This window comes from Lepisma saccharinum, chromosome 8 (assembly GCF_977018435.1).
Source record: "Lepisma saccharinum chromosome 8, izLepSacc3.1, whole genome shotgun sequence".
NCBI lineage: Eukaryota > Metazoa > Arthropoda > Insecta > Zygentoma > Lepismatidae > Lepisma > Lepisma saccharinum.
The window spans coordinates 57492104-57516720 of NC_139236.1; the positions used below are offsets into that span (position 1 = coordinate 57492104).

Here is a 24617-nt window from a genome sequence, read left to right on the forward strand (position 1 = left end):
TTTTTATGTGCTTTTTAATTTCAACTTGCAAACTAAATATCACGTAAATAGGATATATTCTAAGATCCATGGGTAAATATGCACACCAGATTTTTTTTTTAAGAAAACAAAGTGGTCCGTGTCAGGTCAGGAGATAATTGAAGACTAAAATTGGTAAACGCTGTAAGTGCCACAAAATTGAAACACTGTTTTCCACGTTAAACTGTCAAATGTGCCATGCTTTATAATGTGGTAGACGTGAAAAGTGGCTGGTAGCCCTCTAAGTAGTTCAAAAGGGCGTCTAAAGAGGTCGCTAGCCTGCGGGCTGATTTGGTGAACGATGGAAGTGCCAAGCGAGGTGGCAGCCGTGAAAATCGTAAACGTTGTAAGTGCCATATATGTGGGAAAACAGTTTTTTGCTGTTTCCCAACACTTTCGTTTTTGGCACTTACAACGTTTACCACTTATAGTCCTCAATTACTGTTGTTATGAAAATATTAACCATTAATTCTGACTGCATTTCTAAATGTTTGTTCACAATTGTGAATAGAAGCTTTGTATAAGACGAACTTCCAACATCTTCACACATCGTCAAGTTTATATTACATTCACAATATATAAAACAAAAGTTCTGCAGATTCGAATTTGCCTCCATTCTAAAGTACCATTGCTGACTACTGACGTATGAACAAACATTGGATTCCATTCTCACCTATACTCTGTCCCGTTTATCTCTGGAGAAAGCGAACGAAAACAAGACTCTGCGCAAATAGTGACGCGAGACGGCTCCACCAATGAACACGTGAGAGGGAACCGGATTCCTTGGAGGTGGGGGGGGGGGGGGGGGGGCGACGACTGCAGTTACAGGACATTCGCTTTAGCCTGAGCTCTGGCCTTCAGCTGCGCAGAAGCCTGCCGTCAGCGCGACGATGCGAGAGTTCCACTGAGATCAGAGTTGCTAACCGCCTTAACAATTACCTTTATTCATAATCTGACTTCAGAGCTTATTGGTAGGTGTGTTCGGTAGTTACTGCATTTATATATATATATATATATATATATATATATATATATACATTTTTAAAAAAGCGACAGTTTGAGAAGGTGATAGATAGTTCAAGGAAAACAATGACAGATGGTTATTTTTGTCGGTGAAACCCCCCATTGATTAAGCCCCTCGGCGAAAGAGGCATCCTCCCTCTCCTCCTCTTCCTCTCGGGGAGGGGAGGGGCAGATCGTGTTACCACGAGTAAGGTGATTGTTGACCTGTGTTTTTTAGGGTGTTTTATTCAACGGAAGCTGAGGTGAAAACTGGAAAGAATATTGGAGAAAGCAAAGAGATTCACGGTCAGAGTAGAGAAATTATCTCAACGTGCATAAGTTTATGAAGAAAGAAGCTGACAGTGGTCTTGCGCCGACCGTGAAACAAGTGCAAAAGCGTGTTTCCGCAGCTACTGACATGTCATTAAGTACTTTGAAACGAAAATGATCGCTACAAGGTAGTAAGTAACGCCTAACAAACCACGCAGAAGAAAGAAATTTAAAAGACGAATTTGACAAGTGTGTTTGTTATTCTTAGAACAATTGACGAATTTCACGATCGTGAAGGACAGCGTGCTACTTTAGTTGCGTAAGTAATTTTTTTTAATGAGACAACAGCATATAGCTTTGCCAGTTTCATGTCTATAATAGTGGAATTGTAACTTCCGCGTATTGCAACACTGCTCCTATGAGTCACGTGACGTCTTCTGCAGACGACAAACATTTTCCGCTTTGCACATGCCAGAGCTCAAGCTAAACCGAATGTGTTATACCACCCTTCGCAGAAGCGTGAACTGCTTCGCTCTGCACACTCGATTCCAACCCCTTCTCTGCCGCTATGCCCTTCCAGAGATAGCGGGAACAGAGTGTACCACAATGGTAGCAAGCGTTCCAGTGTCAGCGAATAGATGTATGGGAAGAGAGAAATTGGCGGGAGATTATAATTTAGATGAAATTATTGGCACCAATTTCAATTTAAAGGGGGAGAGCACTAACATACACGCGCATACATATGACAAAAATTAATGAAAATTGCACTGTGGTATCGAAAACATTAATATTCAAGGTGCATGCAACAATAAAATTTGCTCTAAAAATTAATTATCTGCAACAATATATTCTCTGTTTAAATTTATTTATTTTATTCAACATCATAAATTGTATGGAGCCTAACCTTGCTGAGATTATCTAGTAAACGAATATATGAGTTAGGGGCAGAAAGCGTATCAAATTTTGCCCATTTCAAAGTCGGCGAATGAGAAGATTTCGAGAATCGAGTTTCAGCCTTTTCCTTCGCTTTTCTGCGTCTTTTGGCTAATAGCGGCGATGAGAATGAATGATAATTAGTTGAAATTGATGAAGAGACACTAACAACGAAACACCCATTACCAAGGGCTCGAATCCGGAACTTTTCAGGCGCTCGCAACGAGCACGCACTTAAAAGGCCGGATATGGATTTGATTGATTGATTTGATTTATAATAGTTCGCTTTCCTGTCACTTTTGGCTAATCGCGACGATGACGATGGATGATGATGTGATGAAATTGATGAAGGGACATTCGCAAAGAACAGGCAAGGGCGAATTAAAGGGGGGTGAAGGTGGCAACCGGGCGTTGTGGGCGACTTCCACCAAGGACCTATTTTATTTTTTCACATATTGATAAATAGTATACACAGTTGGAATGAAATATATGACACGTAGTGTTAATTAAGAAACATACAAGAGTGGAAGAAAGGGAGACGGAGCGGCGACAGACCCTTAAGGATCTCATTTTATTTCTTCAATATGGCAAATATTGAAGAGGGAGGGGCGACTAAAGATAAGCACGAAATGAACTTAAGATGAAAGTACTAGAGTGAATCAAAGGAGTCGTGAGGTGACCACCCGTTCACAGAGGATCTAGAAAATATTCCCGCCACCTGTGCCGCCTCACTCATATTTTCATGCACAGTCACTGTATAAAGGCCATAGCCAGGGAGAGAGAACAGCTGACATATACCCCAGCGCTACTAGGGTGACAAGTAAAAAATTTAGGCGAACTACAACTATCAATGTTAGTTGAATCATTCTTCTCCTGCTGCGCCTCTCACAAGAGTTTTTTTTTTTTTTTTAAATTTATTGATAAATTTACAAAGTTGGAACGAAATGTATCAAACATTGAGCATTTTATGAGATACCCAAGAGCTAAGAATTAGCAACCATGGTAGATGACTCAGCTGTGCTCTTCTTGCCTGTTTGGGGAAAGACATAGGTTAAACTGCTCCACTGTTCCCGACAGTCACATCTATTGGAATCAAAAATCAATGTATTTTGATTTTTGAGAAATCAATTACAGTCTTTATTTTATTGAAGTTAAACAACTTAGAATGATTGGAGTGCTACACAGTGGCGTAACCACAGGGGACGCAGAGGTCATTGCTCCCCCAACCTTGAACGGAAATCAATTCTAGGCGGGGCAAACATTGACGGCTAAGGGCATGTAGGAGGACAATTACACCCCCCTGGTTTCAAATTTTATGCAAATGAAAATACATTTCGTAAAATGTTCTTACTCACTTCACTCGCAATACCTACTTTTCTTAGTCTCATCACGTTCAGAACCGTAGCTAGGGGGCGGCGGGAGTCGGCCCTGGGTACCGAACAATCTAAATGAAAAAAAAATGTAAAAGGGAGAATGCCATGGCGCCCCGTAGAATTATTTGCTCCCTATTAAATCAATATTGTTTTCAGTTTGAAAGAAAATGGATCAAAAAATTTTCTTCCTCGCTTCGCTCGCAATGGATTTTATTTTCTGTAACGCATTGTAATTTACCAGAGAAAGAAGTACGAGACTTCTCTTTATTGATTTTGTCTAAAATGCATGAACAATTGTTTGGAAGAAAGGGAGACTGCACTTTTGGGAGAAAATTTATGTACTTTAGGTTACACATGCTGCGTGTGTATTTTTTATTTCACGCCGCTCCATGTTACATCAGTTGCGTAGCCGCAGGGGGGCAGGGGGGCATTGCCCGCCAATCTTGAAAAAGAAAATCAATTCTAGGGAGGCAAATATTGACAGACAAGGGACACAGAGGGACAATTGTCCCTTTCAATGTCAAATTTTATGCAAATAAAAATACATTTTGTAAAATTTTCTTGCTCAGTTCGCTCGCAATACCTCATTTCCTTACTGTTACCGAGCCGTAGATAGGGAGTCACTGATCGAAAATGTCGGCATCTCCGCTAGCGTCGCCCTCAACACTTCTCTTGGTCTCGCAAGGAATTGGACGCATGGTATATGTTACATGTATATATATATATATATATGTTCGAAATACATTTATCATGCATTTTCTGTCTTTAAAAACAATCATAACACACGGCTGGGTCTCCAACATATTAGTTACGACAGTGATTTTATGACATATGGTAGGACTGAAGTTTGTGAGGGAAGTGTGCTGGGCGCCGAAAGATCGGGGAAGGGGGGCGCCGTAATAGCTGCCCGACTCTCCGAGAGAACGTCTTAAATCCGCCACTGGGCACCGGGATTCAAAATGGGAACCCCTGGCGCCGCCATCGCGTCTGGCTGACTATGGGAACAAGTCAAAAAGATCAATGTTGCTTTCCTTTGCGATGAGATGGAATTGTAGAAAGAAGATTGCTACAATACAAAGTAATTTGTGATTGAAGATAGACATTATAAAAAGACTGGAGAGTAAAATAATATAATTTCAGAATAATTACAATTAATAAATACGAAGATGGACATTTTCCGACTATTGCTTAAAGTTTTCTCAACACTAAGTACATTGTTGTCATGAGCGTCGAGAGAATATATCGAACAGATCCTTCGACCCACCTCTGGAAAATAGCATGGTTCATTTCAAGTTATAAAGAAGCCAAAAATATTACTTTTATAATTGACAACAGAAATAACCTTATGTTAGTATTCCAACAGAATGATAAAAGTAAAGAAAATCGCGAGATCAAAAAAATTTAGTGTAAAATACAACCACCATTTCGCTGTATCATTTAATACAAATACATTTGTCATTCCACAGTTAAGACGATTCCAAAAAATATATAGTTTGTGTCAGGAATCACACAACTTAAACTTTATTACTAAAAATTCCCCCATAACTTATAAAGCTTTTTCTTCAAGGAGGTGAATATTAAGAGTTAATAGCAAAACTGAATAATTACGCAATTTAGTACATTAATTATATGCAATGTAAAAAATAATGAACAACAGTTGAACTTGGTATTCACTCAACTGGTAGATACTTCTCTCAAGGATATATTAAAACAATAATAAATTATGGAGTAAAACTGGTTAAGTTTTATTTCAGTTTTATTTATTTATTCACCATTATTATTATTATTTATACTATTCAAGTTTCATGAATGGCCTGACCCCCCCCCCTGCAAACATTTGTGGCGACGACCATGATTGTTGTATTCTTTCACGAAAACTCATAGTTTCTGAATTGCTGTTAAAGGAAAAAATCACATAAAAATTAAAATTTTGATGTAAAATATTATAAAGTATGTGCACGTACAATGCCAATATTCGGTTCTAGTTTTGCAGTACTTTCACGAGTGAAGATTGTTCTCTTTGGAAGAGAAGGAAGCGTAGTGGCTATCACAGTGTTCTTTGCGAAGATAACCTGATCAATTTCATCATATCATCGTCGCGATTAGCCAAATGTGGCAGAAAAGCAACTCTAAATATCAAAAATAAAATCAAAGATAAGCAATAGATACTATCATTTCCAGTGGGTTTTTTTCCCACTTTTCAAGATAGCATAGTGGTTAACGCTGTCGCCTTGAATTCAACATTTTTTAGAAACTTGTGTTTCCAATTTTTGTTGCTATTTAAGAATCATATACAACCTTAAGTAAGGCTCGAACTTCTAGAAGTAGGATTCTTAGGGAGAAATAAGTACCATTTTTTCTTTTTTTGTTCACGAGTTTGTTACTGAATTACAAATTCTATGAATGTTTTCAAAAGTCCCCCCTGCCGCCCATTTTTTCCCCAAGTTTATTATATTCTCTCTTAATATTATACAGAACTATACTGAACAACTGCAATAATACGTTTTAGAAAGCAACGTAGCAGTAATTATTAGTTAGGAATTGTATACGGAATTTTGTGTTTCTTGTAAGTCGATAGTGAATAGTCCCAGTGACACGTGAGCAATCTGTGAAAGCAGATGTTTGTTCTTGAATTTTTGTATAATAAGAATAATGCAATAAAAATAATTCAAAGCTTACATCACCTTAAAAATTGATCCCGCTTCAATCTCAAGTTCCTAGTTTTTGTCAGTTTTAAAAAATGGGCCCGAGTGTACATCTAAAAACATGATAGCCTTTCCACCCTCACCCCCCAATCCACACACACACACACACAAATTATGAAGGTCGAAAGTGTTCAATAAAACTCTAAAAAACACTGAACCACTTGTTGTTTGCTCGAAAATGATGTCTTAAAGGTTTGTAAATTGCCGTTTAGCAGTTATCATTTTGGTGCTAACAGAACCTAACTTTTTCATTAATCATCGCTTGCTTATTATTTGCTTACAATTCTAGCCTTTAGCCATATTTCCTTCTAATCACCTATTTAACTGGGCATGCGATTTATTTTCGCTGTGACGAAACACATACAAGAGATATTGGTTCTTTTCTAAGAAAATGAACCCGAGGCAAGTGAGTTCTATGACCTGCGACAACATGTGTTTATCTTTCATGCAACGACAAAGAGAAAATTTAGTTGACCACATGATATAGATTGCGAAATCGGTTAGGCGGCAAAGATTTTAGTTGCGGAAAGTTTATTTTAACAAAACCAGATTACATTATCAAAACTGCACGATGACAATACATTTCCAAAGTTTATACACCTTGGTTGAACAAGAAGAAAGTGAAAATATTCAACAAGAAGTAGTACTATGAGTCCACATCAATTTTCAATACTGTTTGTTCACTTCACATGAACAAACAAAATACTTATCAGTATTTACGTGTTTTTATACTTGTGGGGCAGTGAAGTATGAAGTGAAGATTTCCACTCATGCTTGGATTTCTAGTTGATCGGTGAGTAGAATGCTCTCTTTATTTGTGTAATGCACATTTTTTGAAGTCAATGTTATATGCAAGATGTTCTGATGGGTCTCCTTTAAGACCAGAGATTTTGGTGAGTGTGTTTCAATGTATTCCGGTATGGATTGTAACATGTTCTTAGACAGAACCACGCACGCGTGCACACACACACACCGCACTTTCCAGAATTCACCAGCGTGCATCAAACTGGTGAACCAAATATGAAGTCAAATTCGGTGAAATGTGAAAAGCTTCAAACTAAAACAAATTAAGACTAGATTGGAAAACCGCGCGTTAATTTGGAAAAGGTCACTAATAGTAACGAAATCATGAAAGATATTTTATGAATACAGTATTCTCACCTATCGATATCTCATTTTACATGTACACTACGAATGTAAGTGGCATTCATAAAAATAACGAAGATTGCATATCTGCACATTGCAGCAGAACACGAACGCATGCTTTTATCACTCAAGCATCTCTTATTTCATTTAGAATGCGATACACATGCATAAAAAATAATATAACTAACATTCTGACATAACGTTTATAACAGAAACTGTGTATACTGGGCAATCTTACTACCAGGACTCCAAATGTATGAATCCGGGCATGGACAGTACTCGAAGTGAGGGGGGATGCGGTTGGTAGTTCCCCCGCTAGCAAAATTTTCGCAAAACGTCCCAAAAGCTGTCTCATCGTCACCATTTTAAACAATATGAGCATTCACCCAGCTAACACCAAGGATCGATTATGAGATTGAATGTTGATTACACGAAAGTGATGAAGGGACAATCACACCTGGACTAAATACAGAACACAAACGCCACAACGTGGACGAGATGTTGACATTTGAATGCTTTCAGAAAGTGCTATCCTTTGCACCTGGAGTAAACTGTGAAAAATAGACGAATAACTAGGTAGCTACGATGGTCAATATTGATGGATTTCTTGTGCCCAAATAGCTTTCTTCAAATGTGAACTATTTGTTACCTCAATCATTGTGCACGTTGCCACCGAAGCATGTGCGCATTTCTTTCTCCGCATGATTCCTAACAGGAAGTTATTTCCAGTAATATTTAGTCAAAATTACCTTTTGCAACCTAGGGAAATTTTATGCAGAATGAACAAAGAATTGGTTGTTGCATGTGTTTTTATAACTTTCTCGTATATTTATCAGTTGTAAATACCTCGTTAGGCAGGAAAAGTGCATCAGCAAACAACACTTCTTTCCGTTAAAACTCATAATATGATAAAACTATGTATTCAGTTATATGCATCTGAGTTATGAACAAAATAACATATTTTTTCACCATTGTTTATCAACCATACTTTCTATCAGCACCATCGATTACACTCGTATGAAATACCGTATGCGCCTTGTATTTTTTGCTCTTGAATGGCAAAATGTGACGCTACACAAGCTAAAACACAATTCAAATTTATTTCACCGAGAGGGAAGAAAGAGAAAAATGAGAGATGAAGGAAAGACATAATTGGTTAAGAGAGAGATCTGAAGAGGTAGAACGAGAGAGGAAGAAAGATTCGGCTAAGAAATAAGGCATAAAGAGGAAAAGAAGAAATAAAAGGTGAAAGAGGTAAGGGAAAGGAGAGAGAGAAAACTCATACAGTGTCTTACATTTATACCTGCCCTTCCGGTCGAAAATTTCTTGCGCCGCCTCTACAGTACATATTGCATACATAAACACAACTGATGCAACATATACGGAAACACGACGGAACAGACCATATTCATGCATTTACCGACATTCTCACCAAGAACCACTCGTATTGAAGCACGCATTGGGGACCACTACACACAAGAGCCAACAACAACGAGTATAACATTAGCTAGATACTACTTACCCGAATGAGCGAGGTAATATCAGGTTGATGACACTTACCGCGAGATTGCTTTCTACTACGTAAATAGGCACGCATCAAGAAACATACAATTTGTCACTGCAAATGTTTCCGACAATCGCTAATCACCCATCCACTACTTGCAGCAGGGCCTCCCCCATGGCGCAGTGGTAGCGTCATTGCCTTGTAATCAAGGGGTCCCGGGTTCGATACCCGGTGGAGGCACAAGTGGTTCGGATCCCACTTTAAACTGTAGGTCCAGTCCCGATTAGCCTTACTGTGCATAAAGTGGACTTAAAACACCAACTCAAACCAAACTCAAACTACTTGCAGCAGTACTCCCTTGGCGTGAAATTTCTTGTGCAACTTTGATGAGGCCTTTGCGTGTGTGTACTTGGAGTATGGGAAATGGCCTTGCATTTCCTGGTGTTATTCATCAGGGTATATATTAATGTGTGAAAGAAAGATCTAAATACTCACAGTTTGATGCACTCCATTTCGTTTCAGGGACTTAACAGTGAGGTATCTAAGATCTTCACTTCCTTCCAGTCTATTCTAGTATCCGTTGGAGAATGGTGGAAAAGGAGAAGACGGAGGGTGGACCACCACCAGATGGCATCTGGGTCACTGGGCGAGTATTGGTTTAGATTTGTATAATGTAATTTACAGTTAAGTTGTGCTGCAGTGATGTGTCCAGGAATTTCGTCGTAGATGGACTTTTTTCTGAGTATTCTTTTAAATATATTGTCATTTTTCATGGATGTGATGTTCTTTTGTTCTTAAAGAAAACTGGTCAAAGCGAATCCTTATTCACGGAGCCTTCTTAGATAGCACAATACTAGCAATCGCTTGTAGCGTCTACGATATGATAGACGAAAGAGGGACGCACGCCTTTTAGCATGGAGGTAACAAATTGCGTAAGAGCACTTTCTTCGCTTTGGAGTAGTGGTTACGTCGTCGCCTTGTTATTAAGAGGTCCTGGGTTCTATAACTTGTGGAGGCACAAAGTGGTTCGGATCCTACTTTCCACATGTATGCCTTGTCCCGACTTGCCTAGCATAAAAGGACTTACTCATATGGATACCTAAAATGTTTAACCAAACTAACCATTAAAGTGATTAAGCTGACTATCCTGGTGTTTCTGTAAACGCTACAAACGATTGCTGGTACTGTACTCTTAAACAAGGCTCCATTAATAAGGATTCGTCACGAACTATAATAACTAGTAAGGTACCCGTGGCGGTAGTGCATACGAAATGTCTCTTGGCTGGGCCAAAGTAAGATACTCTCATTCGTTCGTCCAAGTCAATAGTGTGAAATCCGTTCTGTCTCTCACTTCTCTTTTGGGGGTGCATGTTGGAGGTTGCTATAACTGATTCCAAACTAAGCTATGGACCTTCTCAATAGTTGGTGGTGTTATCTTTGTAATAAAGGATATCGGGTTCGAATACAGGTCAGAACGCGAATCAGCAATTTTCATCGAACACTTATTGCCTGTGTATACACTTGAGCAATTTTAGGCTTAATTACATAGAAATCCGAATCTAAGCAAAATTCACGAGTCTTCTCAGACTAAAACTTTTACTACACATACGTTTGCGAATTGAATGCACATACATTTAGAAATATTTGTTAGCATGTGAATATTTTCACACACACATAGACAAGGAACCACATCTTACAGTGGTGAAATAATTTTATGTTCAGATGCACCTTGCGATTCGCAAATTCATGAGAAGTTAGATGACACTTTATTTCTCTGCCAATCTCCGTGTCGGAGTGGTTAGCACAGCGCGCTTCGACGCCAGAGGTCCTGGGTTAAAATTCTGGTTTGGGCATGGGTGTTCTTTGTGAGTGTCCCTTCATCATAGCATTACTCATCCTCATGTTCGCAATTAGCCAAAAGTAACAGAAAAGCAAAGTAAAATATACCAAATCAGACAAAATCAACTTTTTTCCTCACTTCAAGACAAAAATTATCTTTCCTTGTATGGAATCTTGTAGACTTTTGGAGCTATGTTCTTATTACTTGAACAGGTTAGTTTATTACATAACAATACTACTACTTCTGTAATGATAATTATGTATAAAAGGAAAGGAAGGATAATTATTGAAAATCAGGAAGATGAAATTTAGTAATATAAAATTGTCATTATTCACAGACAGTTAACAATCAGCCCAGCCAGGAAATATCAATGGAATGCTTATGTCAGTTATTGCCGAATTGGATTTACTGAGGAGAATAAGCAGGAAGTGTGCGAGTAGTTAGGATGACACCTGAATAACTGGGGATTGTTACGTGGAAAGAGGGGAGAATAAATAGTTGCGGGAAAAGAGTGAAGGGATGCAATCGGGAGTCGTTGGCGAAGCAGGAATGGGTGATTATCTCCGCAGTTCCGAGGAGATTCTGGTCTATCACTTAGACGGGTAAGAATCCTTACATTCATATCCAAATGTGTGCCGGGTCCAACCATGGCGATGTAAAACGCATTTGAGTGTGGGAGTTCTTTATTATCTTAAAGTTGTGTTTTCACCTCTCGCAGCTGAGGCTATGTTACCCAAAGAGGCGAGCCTGTCTTTACAGTTTTCAGGTAACTGAAGGTACGGAACGCTTTTCTAGGCAAGAAGTTGAGAGAACTTGGCGATTTAAATATTGCGGTAAAAATAGTGCACAAAGGAAACTAATTCTCTGGCTTTATCTTTAATACTAACTACTATTTCGAACAGGGTTGATGCTCCAAATCCCTTCCCCTCCTTCTTGGCAAGCCCTTAATTAGATTAACCATCGGTAAAGTGAAGTTTTGAAACATGAAAATCACTTATTATGACGAAGATACTGATCAATAGGTGTTAGAAGTCGCTTGCAGTGCCGTTATCAAAGCTCCAACGTACTTCTCGCTGTCTTCGTAATTAATTTTGGAACACAGGAACACGTCCTGCAGCCATCAACTTTCACTCACGCAACAACGCCCAGACGTGAATGTGTAGAAGGCTTTCTTTTGGAGGAAGCGAACAGCGGTCTCTTATGCAAACAAAACTTTCAACCCCGTTCCGACATTTGGTCGTTCCCGATTCTCCTGGAAGGACATCTAGCGGCAGAGGATGTCATCCCAGTAAGAAAGGTCAGTCTGATTTCTACTCTAATCTCTTCCGTCTTTTAGAAGTCTGCTTCCGACAGAGAATGCTACACCATTTAAAAATTTGCCGTCTGCATCAGTTCTTAATGTCTTCCATTCTATCGTTACTGTTCAGCGTTATTCATATTTTACGTTCATGTTTATACACGCACTTTTGACAGCATTTTTCACGGTTATAAAATTCAGTAAACTATATTTTCTGACCTACCTGTGATCAGGGCGGCAGAAATTTTTACTTAGCGACTGAATTTTTAAATTCAGTTCTATTTTTTTTTTCGCTTACGGAAATTTTCATTAAGTTTCATTTTTTAAATAACGACTACAGTGGTTTTCTTTATGTTTGCGCGTCTTCTGTATCATTAAATCAGAGTAATAAGCAAGCCATTATAAATTTTTGCTCTGTGGATAGCCGAGTTTTAAAATCTGCAGCGATATGGTAGAATGTAGATTCATGGTGTTACCAGTTGAGTCTTCATTAGGAATGCCACTTCAGTGCAATAATTATGAGAATGGGTGATGATTAGATAAAATTGATCAAAGGACACTTGGAAATAATTATCATGCCCACGCCAGAACTCACGTAAGTGGCGACGACCACTTAACGCGCTCGGTCACCAAACTAGGTATACCAGTGGTGGCGATAAGGAGTCGAGGGGGGCAATTGCCCCTCACTTCTTGTCACTTTTGCCCACGAACTATGTCCTCTTGTCTACCAAGATAAAGTAAACTGCCTTGAACCCCCTCAGTTTTAGCATCCAATCGCCGCTACTGTTCGATACTGCATTTCTGATTAACCGAAACGGGAGAGGTCCTATCAAATTCGGATGAACGAGTTTTTAGTTTGTATAAGGTGAAAACTCATGCTTACGAAGTTGCAGGAGTTAAAACATTTAGTCGCAGAATCGATTGTGGATGTTTCTCCGTTTTTCCATTATATCCATATGCATTTTTACGGTAGACTTTGACACGTAATAGCTATAGTGCCGCACTTCGCGATCAGATAGACTAATCTGGACTTGGCCCACAGATTAAAGCAGGATCCCAACCACACAGCGGGGATCGAACCCGATACCCCTTGTTTATAAGGTATGAACGTTACAACCACGTCATCGAGAAAGTCAATAAAGTGGCGTATATTAACTGCAACGCAAATACGAGTATGCAGTGCTTGCTATGATTGCAATTATATGGAATAATTAGGTTATTAGATATTCATACTTTTATCAGTGGACACTGGTTATCGCAAGTTACTTTGTAACTCGAACAGGATGCTTCCTCAGCGCATTACTTCATTCCCTTCAAACTTATCAAAGCAGCTCTAAGCGATATCATCCACGTGTAACATAGCAGCACGTGATTTTACGTGACCGCTGCATGTTCACGTGTTGAAAACGTTTGCGTTGGTGTGAATGGTCTCAGATTAATTTATCAATTTCCTCGCATTCCTTGGTAATAGTTTCTTCACCAGCATGTGCCGCTCATGTGGGGATTCCCCCTGTTTACAAAAAAATTCCCGACATCACTAAATAAGGGGTAATTTAGTCCGTGTTCGTAATGATATCCCTTCTCATTTTCGGACATTGTTTTAGCAATACTTAAAAAGGTTTCCTCTCAAGTTCACTTGATGCATAGGTAGGCTAATCGGGACTGGACATACAATTTAAAGTGGAATCTAAAGCACTGTGTAATATACAGTACCTCCACCGGGATCGAACCTGGCTCCCCTGAATTTCAAGGCTACAGCGCTCTATACGTCATCGAGAAACCGGCAAATTTCACGACGTTTCTCTATAATGTGCAAAATTGATCTTGAAACACGATGACTGTGGCCTTCCGAAAAACAGAAGGGGATGATTACAGGCAAAATGAACAAATATTCTTACTAAAGTATGAAAATGTGAATGTGTGAGACGCGCAAGGTCACGGTGTGAAGTTTTTATGTATTGCAGCCTGATTCTCAATAGTAAGTCTTTAGCCATTTCTAGAGGTCTGGGGAAAGGAAGGGTATGCACGTTGTAATTATCGTCATCAATTGTTAATTTTCCCTGTACTGCATGGTATTGCGATGCCATGCAGTATTCAGGGCCAACCAGGTGGCATTCCCGGCTTCCAATGAGGCTATTACCAGTGTACAGCCTGAACGGTGCACGTCACGTTGAAAATTAAAGCACTTTAGATTGAAACTCACCTATTTGCAACAACTTTCCCCTCTTTCCATATTTCGCTGTGTGCACTAATAACGGAATTACCAATGGGAGCGGACTTTTGAATCACCCTGTATTTATAAGAAATGCGAATTTAAACATTAGATTCATGCACGTTAATTCAAACAATATTGTATTTGATTTCTGTTAGACTTTTACTTTTCAAAATTAAGAATTTCTCTATCAAAATATGTTATTATGCATTACCTAACCTACTCTACCCTATCCTAACCTGCCCTAAATCTAACATAACTCCGTATCCCATTGACGTCCAATTTTCAAATTTTCTACAGTCATTGAGTAATAAATAGTGTATGTATGACATATATTTGTTTGAAAACAATTAAAAGACCTGTTTTTGAGAAAATGGCTGACAAAAGTTATCTTTACACCACCTTCAATTGCTTTCTTTACCCTGACATAGGCATGCAATATCTCATGTGAAAGAGCCCTTCAAAACCTTTCCAACGCCGTCCAAATCACTTCTATAGGTGCCCTGATTGCCAAAATATTGCAATTTAAAGTTCACAAGATGCTGGAAAAAATGGACAAAATCGCTTAGTTTGCAACACTGTAATTACGGAAATACAAAAGATAAGGTTCTGTAACTTTGCATATTTTCCTACCTCACATGACCCTTTCAGAGTGCCAAATTTCAAATGAATCAAAATATGTGAGGTTGAAAAGTGCCTCTTCAAATTTGATTTAACATAGAATGGGCCATGTAATTCGAGTTTAGTAACTTTTAATTGTGGTTTCCGGTACTTAAATTCCACGCACCTCCATTTTGCGCGTAAAAAATAACAGAATTTAACCCAGAACAACACCATTAATTATGCAAGAAACACCTATTTCATTTGATTATTCTTATTTATCGATGCTATTCTTCCACTTTTGGCTAATCATGATGATGAGGATTAGTGTTGCCCACGAGACGAGACTTTGGCCTGTCTCGTCTCGTGGAAGTCTCGTGGAAATGCTCTCGTCTCAAAAATATTCGTTTGTCTCGAGACACATGATCAATCTCGTCTCGTCTCGAATTTTTAAAAGCCTGTCCCGTCTCGTCCCGTGGGCAACACTAATGAGGATGAGTGATGATATACTACAATTGATGAAGGGACACTGACAAACACCCATTCCCAGGCCCTGGTGAGAATCTGGGACCACTGTCTTCGTAGCGCGTTGTGTCAACCACTCTGCCACGTATGTCGGCGCAAGAAGCATCGAGTAAATGAAATAACAATAATATAGTTACATCTTGTATTTTTGTTAATTTACGTCGCTTTTCTGCCACGTTTCTAATCGCTTCGACGAGGATGAGTGATGATTAGATTAAATCCATGAATAGACACTGCCCAGGCCATGACTCGAACCTTGGAACTTCAGGACGAGATCGAAGGTTACATATTATAATCTTACACGCACTTTAATTAATACTATACATATAGTGAACTATTCTTCTAGTGTTTTTGACATTTTAAAGCAAACCAGTATGGTTTCTGCATGCCGATCGCTTTGCAAAATAGTGTCTTGTCTTTTTATTGTCAAAAGGATTTATTTGACATTCGACAAATGGGTTAACTCACATTTAGAATTATTTATTGTAATAATAATTGCTAATGCGCATAATTTAATTTATATATATATATTATTTTCTAAACATAGTATTATCGTGGCTGTTAAATGTTCTGGTATAAGAAAATAAAGGAAATTTTTGATTTGCAAAACTCAGAACTATCCAAATACTTCTGTCCAGTATCGGTGATTGGGTGCAAAAATTGGGGAAGGGGAGGGGGGCAAGTACAGTTATTTTCTCTTGGTAGACAAGCATTAAGAGGTCATAGTTCGGGGGCAAAAGTAGGAAAAAAGTCGGGGGCAACTGCCCCCAGGTCCACTCAAATAGGCGTCACTGTGTATATAAACACGGATCTGGCCCCTCCCTCAAACAATTAATTTGAGGGTTGTTCCTATTTTCGTTCCCCCTTATACGTTTCATTTTTGTTTAAGAAACAAGCATGGGACGAAGATGCCATGAATACGGCGATTGGTGCAGTGTCCTTATTGGACACTGCACCAATACAAAACAGCCAGCAAATTGTACGATGTTTCTAGGGTAATTTTGAAAGATTATGTCAAGGTTTCAGTGGAGAACAGTGAATGCATTCAATATGACTACTCAGTTGAAGACAACAACAGTGAGGTGATGGCAGTGAATGCTTAATTCTGTGCGAAAAATATTCCACAGATAGACAGAGAAAAATTGATCCGATGCACAAAATGTTTCACATGGTTTTATGAAACATGCTCCGGCGTCAAAAACCAAATGAAACTTATTTATGATACTTGCTTAGAAGGCTAAATCCTCATCTTAAAGAAATAATGATAATGTTATTTATGTTTTCAAGTAAACCTAATATTTATTCTGAATTTTGCTAAATTTATCTTTTTAATTTTCTGTATGTATACTTTTTTTTATGAAGTCACTAGATTCCACTAATTATGTTCATTTTATAATGACCCTTTGTAAGTAATATGGATATTAAAGCGGACAGTTAAAAAGCAAATTTGAGAAATCGTAATTACATTATTTTGGAATTTTTCGGGGGACGAAATTAGGAACATCTTTTTTGGTTTTACTGAAACTAGCTACTTTTGAAATTAATTCTTTTCGTACTAACAATTTATTATACAAGCGGTTTGGCTTGGATCCAGGCAAAGGGAGAGTTAACGAAGGGAAAGTCAAGTGTTGGAGCTCTTATGTCATTTAATATGGTTTCCAGGTACAGAAATGTAATTAAGGGAAGAAATTTGGGTCCCTTACCTTATAATATAAAACAACTCTGGAGCAGCATACCGCAAACATCAACAACGTACGTACAAATGTTCATGCAGGTTAGTTCGTAACCGCTTAGTGAAATTACAAAACCCCTGCATTTGGAATGTCCAACTCCTCAATTATACAGAGATGTGAGAAGAGGAAATGAAGGCAAACAGGTCCCGAGTTCGACACCCGGTGGTTCGGATCCAACTTTAAACTGTAGGTTCAGTCCCGATTAGCATTTCTGTGCATAAAGTGAACTTAAAAACCAAACTCATGAAGACAGATTGAAATAACCATGCCTGCGCTATGATACGTCAAACTAAAATACCTAGGCTAGGTTTCGCTAACCACTCCGCCACGGGGACAGGGTGCAAATTACTGTTTACTGCAGAAGGTTGGAAAATATAAATTTAAAATAGGTTTTAACTAGTGCCCGTGGGATCCGAACCACTATGTGCCTCCACCGGGTATCGAACCCGGGATCCCTTGATTAAAAGGCGGCGACGCTACCACTGCGCCATCGGGGAGGCCCTTCGAGATTAGTCAAAGGTGGCAGAAAAACGTAGTAAAATATATCAAATCCATCAATCTACAAATACCTTAGCATTAATTATTTCCTTGTATCGATGAATTACGCAAACAGAAAGAACAATCCATCATTATCAGCATTTTTATTTAGTAACCTTAAATCAACGTGGAAGTGAGAAATATCATTCACTCTTTGTTGATCCTTGTTTATTTCCCTGTGTATATACTCAGGAGAGAGATTACTCATAACCTACATTTCGCCTTATCTTCTACTCTGAGTTCGTTTCCCTTTGTGGACTCCGCAACCGAATAGGAAGTCCGTCAACTTTTTTTTTACTAGACAGCCAAAGAGTGAAAGTGATTATGCTTTTTCTTCTTTCTTTAGCGTCGACATAGCGCAAGGGAAGGTCAAAATGTCCACCGATACAGTTATGCTTAATCAGAAAGGTGGTGGGACCTACTGGGAATTTGACAGAGAACTCAGACAGAAAGGAAAGCGGCTTCCTCAATATGCAGCCTGTATCGCAGGTAAGTGATTAATTCACTTTTAAGTACATAGTATTCAGGGATACCAACTTTTGAAAAAACATTTGGTGGGCTGAACTCTGAAACTTGTTTCATAATTTTATGCAATAATATGTCAGAAGTAGATCCCTTTTTTGTTTCTTGGCCAGAAAATGAAAATTATTACGTTTAAAAACCATTCCAGACCATTTCTGATAGGAATACATCAGTTATATAGTGTCTGTTTTTGCCTATTTTTTGTCATAAGTGCCTATTTCGCAGATAACTGCTTTTTCAGTGTCTAATCCAGAAAAATAACGAAATTTTCTGTCGATGGTTATCATTTTTAGTACCCATTTTGTATTTTCGGGGCTTCTTGCCTGCCTGAGTGTTTTTAGTGTGTGTTGATTCTCATCCTAATTATAAGCCCTTCTATTACTTTCTACTACAGCGCCTTGAATAACGTAGTATGTTCTGGGCTCTCTGGCTGGTTCCACTCGAATATGATACCGCTAGAGGCGCTGGTGTTGGTCTCGGTGCATGGTATTTGTCTGCTTATAATGGAAGTAAATGGAGTTTTCGCCGCAACGTCTGATTCTTTTACATGAAGCATTTCTATGAATGTGATAATTGATATGATATTTAGTACAGTGGTCGCGAAGATATTAACGAACGTTCTATACAGTCGACCACGTCCTGTTATCGTTATACTTTCATTAATAATACGGGAGAAAAAAGACGCGTTGAATGTTCTTGGTAACTAAATTTTTGTGTATGAATTAGGTTCATAATTATTATCATCATTTCCTTTAAAGATATACACACTAAAGCATTTATATTATTTTATATTTACTGTCACTTTTCTTCTGCTTTAAACTAATCATCACTAATGATGATTGCATGAAACAACAAGGGGAAACCCACAAAACATCCTTAGTGCCATCGACATGAGTGTAAGGAAACTTTCAGACCAATGGGACAAGCGACACGGGATGTTTACACTGATGTGACTAGTGACAGACTGTAAAATTGCATTCATTGCGCATGAGGGTCGAAACAGCAAACGACACGTTCATATGTCGTATTCGCATGCTACTTGTTACTTCGGTCGGAAAGCCTCTTAAAGGAAGGGTTCTCAGACCGAAGCGACGCGCTATAGGGGGAGTTCCCAACTAAGTTACAAGCGACAGCCTTGAAGCCGCACTTCAGCCTATTAGCAAGCGTTTGCTTCTGATTTTGCGAACAACAGATCTAGGCGACACAATAAGCCACACGTGTCGCTTTGTCGCTAGTGTGTCGCTCAAACTGGGCCATTTCCTCAATAGCTTACAACGTGTTGCCGTGGTTTGTTGTTCGCGCATGCGCGATGCAATGAGTGTCTTGCTTTAGGGATATTGCGCACCAAAGCGGCACGCGACACTTATCGCTTGAGGATTTCACCAACCGAACGCTGGCCTGTGCTTCCCGTCATGCCTTTACAATGTGAAATGTTGCTCTTGATTGGCGCGTTTCCAAGCGAAATGTGTCGCGTCTCGCTTCGGTATGAAAGTTGCCTTGGACCGAAGGACCCGTGTCGCTTTGGTGTGAAATCCTCGTATCGTTTGTCGCGTGTCGCTTTGGTGTAAAATCTCCTTTAGGAAACGGTGCAGTCAGAGCTTGTGTCCCTACGGTTCGAAAGGCTGCATTGATTACCGACTGCTCGCTTTCAAGCGACACTTGTGGTTTGTCGCCTCGGTATGAAATATCTCTCATGATACTATTTATATTCTAATAACATAGAAAAATAAACTCTAATACACAGTCCAAGACCTGACGTCCGGAATCACATTGCCATGTTTCTTCTTGTGTTATTTGTATTTATTCATTTTATTTTACTTTTCTTTCCAAATTAATGCCATTTCGTGACTGCAAATCACTCCACAAATATAACAGTTTCCATCAATTCACGTAACGCCTTTCAAGACAAACAAATCTACATAATATATTCCAAAAACTAATAAAGCCGCATTGCTTTCATAAGAAAATTAGCACCGATACTGATCGCACTGCCATCTATGTTCTCATCCGTCTCGGGAACCAGTTTCTTGCGTCGTTTTCTACACTACGTTATTCAAGGCTCTGTACTTTCTACCATTACTTTCCTAATAAAACAACTATGCGACCACGGATAGTGTAAATAATATAAGGCAGTGGCAAGTATCACATTGGAGATAAAACAAATTATTACTATAAAATATTTTGATAGTCAGTAATTACGTTGTGAGAATTCTTTACCTGTACGACTGTAATGATGAAACATTTTATTTTCTTAATAATTTTTTTAAAATAAAATATAATAAAGGGCAAATTATTCTATGAGCTCGACCCCCCCCCCCCCCCAGGCCCATATAAGTTGGCGCCACTGATAGTATTTATTATATAGGCTACAGGATGTTACCGTACAACAACGCTTTTCATGCGACATAAGACACATGGTTGCAACTATCCTTATTTTTTTCTGTCAGAAAACATACTAAAAGCGATAGTGTGCAATGGAAGAATCATTGTGCCAGTGGAGACGGAAGCTGAGCAAAATTGGCCTCAACCACTTCCCACCTCTTTAAATCAGATCTGTATCACATTACATGCATACGTAGGATCTCTTATTTCATGTTTTGCATTAAAAGAGGGTCTGGTAAGTATTGTCCAAAAGTATTTAAATTCTAGATGGTGACTCTTGCTTCGGTAGGTTACAATATCAACCCTTAGATGCTGCCAAAAACAATGCCGTTTTTCGACAGAGACTATGACCCTATGACTGATAGTGGCAACCGTAAATCCTGCATTGTGTCCCTGTCCCAACGCAGCCAATTTGTACAGCGTTCTCAAAAACTCGTTACCGTCGCCGTTATCAGTGTTCGAAAAGTAATACATTTTACGTTATTGATATTCTTTACAACGAAGCAAGGTAGGCAGGTTATAACTACCATATAACACAAGCTAAAAAGCGTGCAGCGGATGGAATGCAAAAATCGAAAAATTTCATCAGAGAAATCAGAAGTAACGGTGAAGTTTGTTGACAAACATTTGAGACCCGGTAAACAGAAATTTGCCCAAAAAAAAAAAGAATGGGTGAAAGGCAACTTTCGTTGGTTCTTTGGTTGCTAATTTCTGCGAAGATGAACGTGAGGTAGCAACAACGGAAACAAGTTGAAGATGACTGCGAGTCAAATTGAGATTCCTCGCCCCTGTAACTATTGTGTAAGTGCAAACAAATAAATAAAGCAAATGTTCCATACACTTGCACGCAAAATACAACACAATGCCCTGTTACTCAACATATTCGAGTTAAACCAAACTGGCCTCACGGAGCACCCAGGCACGAGCGAACGAGAAGAGAAAGAAGAAAACAAGTGACTGTTCAATTTAAATAGTTCGCTAGTTTCCCGTAGTTTTTCTCTTCTTGATCCATTAATTATGTGTAAGACATCGCATGTATTGTTTGCATATTTGTACGTACTGTACAAGTTTTACAATTTAAGAAGCATATGATTCCATTCCAAATCACAACCATGTTTATACTATATAATTGAGATATTTCTTGATCTAGTAGTTTCAGTGTTCTCCCAGAAGAAATCTCTCATTGGTGCTAAATCAATGTTTTATTCCTTTCCAGTGACCCTGGGAGCGTTCGCCCTGGGCACCGTGTACTCATGGAGTTCTCCAGCGGTGGAGAGGCTCCAGGAAGGGAAGGAGGCGCTGGTCATCACCAAAGAGGAGGGCTCGTGGGTCGGAGCCATCATCAACCTGGGAGCGGGCTTCATGATGGTCGTCATGGCGTACACCATGGACAGGCTCGGCCGGAAGCAGGCGATGCTCATCGTGGTCGTCCCTTTCGTCCTGGGCTGGGCGCTGCTGGCCTTCTCGGAGTCGGTGGCCATGCTCCTGGTCGGGAGGTTCGTGACGGGGATGGCAGGGGGAGCGTTCAGCGTGGCGGCGCCCGTCTACATCGGGGAGGTCACCGAGAAGGAGGTACGAGGGAGGCTGGGCACCCTCTTCCAGATCATGGTGTGCAGCGGGATCCTGTTCGTGTATATTGTGGGTGCGTATGTGAGTGTGAGGTGGTTGTCGGTGATCTGTGGTGTTCTCCCTCTGATCTTTGGCGCTGTGTTTTTCTTCATGCCGGAGTCGCCTTTAAGCTTACTGAAGAAGGACAAGCGGGAGAAGGCCGTAAAAAACTTAAGATGGCTCAGGGGGTCTCGGTATAATCTGGATCCAGAACTTAAGGAACTGGAGGCGACTATACTTGAGGCAGAGAACAACAAGAGTTCCTTCAAGGATATTTGGTCATCCAGGGCTGCAAGGAGAGGCATCATAATATCATTTGGGTTGATGATCTTCCAACAGCTCACGGGAATCAACGCCATCATATTCTACACCGTCAACATCTTCGAGGACGCTGGGAGCAGCTTGGACAAGAACCTGTGCACCATTATCGTTGGTGCAACACAAGTGGTGGCGACAACTGCCTCGGCGTTGGTGGTGGACCGTCTCGGAAGACGTCCACTTCTCTTACTGTCATATATCGTGATGGCCGTGTGCCAAGGAGCCATCGGAGTGTACTTCCACATGCAGAGCACTGGAGGTGACGTAAATACCATTTCGTGGTTGCCCCTGGTTTCTCTTGTTCTCTTCATTGTCGCCCACTCATTGGGCAACGGACCAATTCCCTGGTTAATGATTGGCGAGCTGTTCCCGTCAAGAATAAAAGGTCCTGCCGGGTCATCTTCGTGCTTTCTCCATTGGATAGTCACTTTTGCTGTGACCAAATTCTTCGCCGACGTTCAAAATGCTTTTGGTTCCGACGTGACGTTTTGGATCTTTGCAGTGATGTGTGTCCTGGGGGCTTTGTTTGTGTTTTTCACTGTGGTGGAAACTAAGGGTAAGTCTCTCGAACAAATACAGAGGGAACTTGAAGGAGAAGGTGCGTCAAGATAAATTACCATCACAGAACCTATTGAACAGTTGGTCAAGGCCAAACAAGGTTCAACACTAAAGGTTGATCTACTAAAATGGCGATATCTTCTTTTTCTACTAATCTACGCACTTACTCACTAAGTGTCTATGTCTAAGCTTAATATTTCTGAAGACAAAGGTACAAAGTGCTGATCTTAGCAACATTCAACATTGCTTTGTTGAATCCCATTGTTGAAAGTTCTTCAGAAGAGTATTATTCACAATAATAATGACCTACACGTTTATCAATTGTTAAATTAGGTAACAATGCAAAATGTTATCACAATGAAAACTGAAGGAAAATATGAGAGACTCCCCGATGGCGTAGTGGTAATGTCGTCGCATTGTAATCAAGGAACTCCGGAATCGATATCCGATGGAGGCACATGGCACAGTGGTTCGGATCCCACTTTAAACTGTAGGTCCAGTCCCGATTAGCCTTACTGTGCATATAGTGGACTTAAAACACCAAATCAATCATTGAATGTACAACCTTAGTGACAATGAAGTTCGACCAGTCACAAATATAGGAGTGCGTTGTGAAAGAAGGAGAATACATGCATATGCTGAACATATTTTATTCAGCAGGCTACATGGAACAAAGGAAAACATAAATTTCCGCTGCAACGCAGCAATGTATGGTGTCCACACAAAATAAAACATTTTCGTCCATCTACACGTGCCATTGAAGTTCGACCACTGTTAGAGGGGATCCTGTTTACCATGGTGTAACGCCGCCCCGTCGGCGAATAACTGTGGCAATGCGTCGGGGCATGCTGCGGACGAGTCGTTCAAGGTATTCCACATCGATGCGGTGCCATTCCCCCTGCAGGCAGGCGATAAGAGCAGCCACTGTCGTGGGTCCCCTCTGTTGCACACGTCGCTTAAGAACACGCCACACATTCTCAATGGGCGAGAGGTCGGGACTGGATGGTGGCCATGGCAGAGTTCGCACGTGATGGCGAGTCAACCATTCTCTTGTCAGCCGCGCTGTATGAGGCCTGGCATTGTCGTGTTGAAAGATGAGACGCCGCCTGTGGAACAGGTGCCTTCGCACTGTGGGAAGATGCCGCTCCAGTATGCATGTATAGGCGTGTGCATTCACAATGCCCTCACAGACGTGTAGTGGGCCAACCCCAGATGCCGTCATGCATCCCCATACCATCACTGACGCAGGTTTCTGTACCCGACGTGCATAACATTTTGCTTCATTCTGTTCCTCCTTCCGACAAATGACTGTTTTCCGTATTTTCCCGTACACAACATTGAAAATGGATTCGTCCGTCCACAAAACCCTGTTCCACTGCCGAAATGTTCATCCCCGGTACATTCGTGCCCACCGTAGTCGATTGCCTTTGTTCAACATGGAAAGGTAGGGTTTACGTTTCGCCTTGTACACTCGGTAACCGCATCGCTGTAGGTAACGGCGAATGGTTCTGGTTGACACTTCAATGTGAAAGCG

The 24617-nt window shown here is 40.1% G+C and overlaps 1 protein-coding gene across 2 annotated transcripts; it reads left to right on the forward strand.

Moving 5' to 3' along the window:
• Positions 1–9478: 9478 nt before the first annotated feature.
• On the forward strand, positions 9479–24085 carry LOC145991023 (facilitated trehalose transporter Tret1-like). Of its 2 annotated transcripts, none has more exons than XM_083126691.1 (3): positions 9479–9597; positions 18042–18184; positions 21816–24085. In XM_083126691.1, the coding sequence occupies exons 1-3, from the start codon at positions 9539–9541 to the stop codon at positions 23135–23137; spliced, it is 1524 nt and encodes a 507-aa protein (XP_082982817.1). In that variant the 5' UTR covers positions 9479–9538; the 3' UTR covers positions 23138–24085. The 2 variants fall into 2 exon arrangements, with proteins under 2 accessions (XP_082982817.1, XP_082982818.1); XM_083126692.1 differs by lacking the exon at positions 9479–9597 and adding an exon at positions 11978–12088.
• The last annotated feature ends 532 nt before the right edge of the window (positions 24086–24617 follow it).

Coding starts and splice junctions, on each gene's coding strand:
- LOC145991023 (XM_083126691.1), top strand. CDS start 9,539: ATGGTGGAAAAGGAGAAGACGGAGGGTGGACCACCACCAGATGGCATC. Junction 9,598..18,041: donor GATGGCATCTGGGTCACTGG/GCGAGTATTGGT, acceptor TTCTTTCTTTAG/CGTCGACATAGCGCAAGGGA. Junction 18,185..21,815: donor ATATGCAGCCTGTATCGCAG/GTAAGTGATTAA, acceptor ATTCCTTTCCAG/TGACCCTGGGAGCGTTCGCC.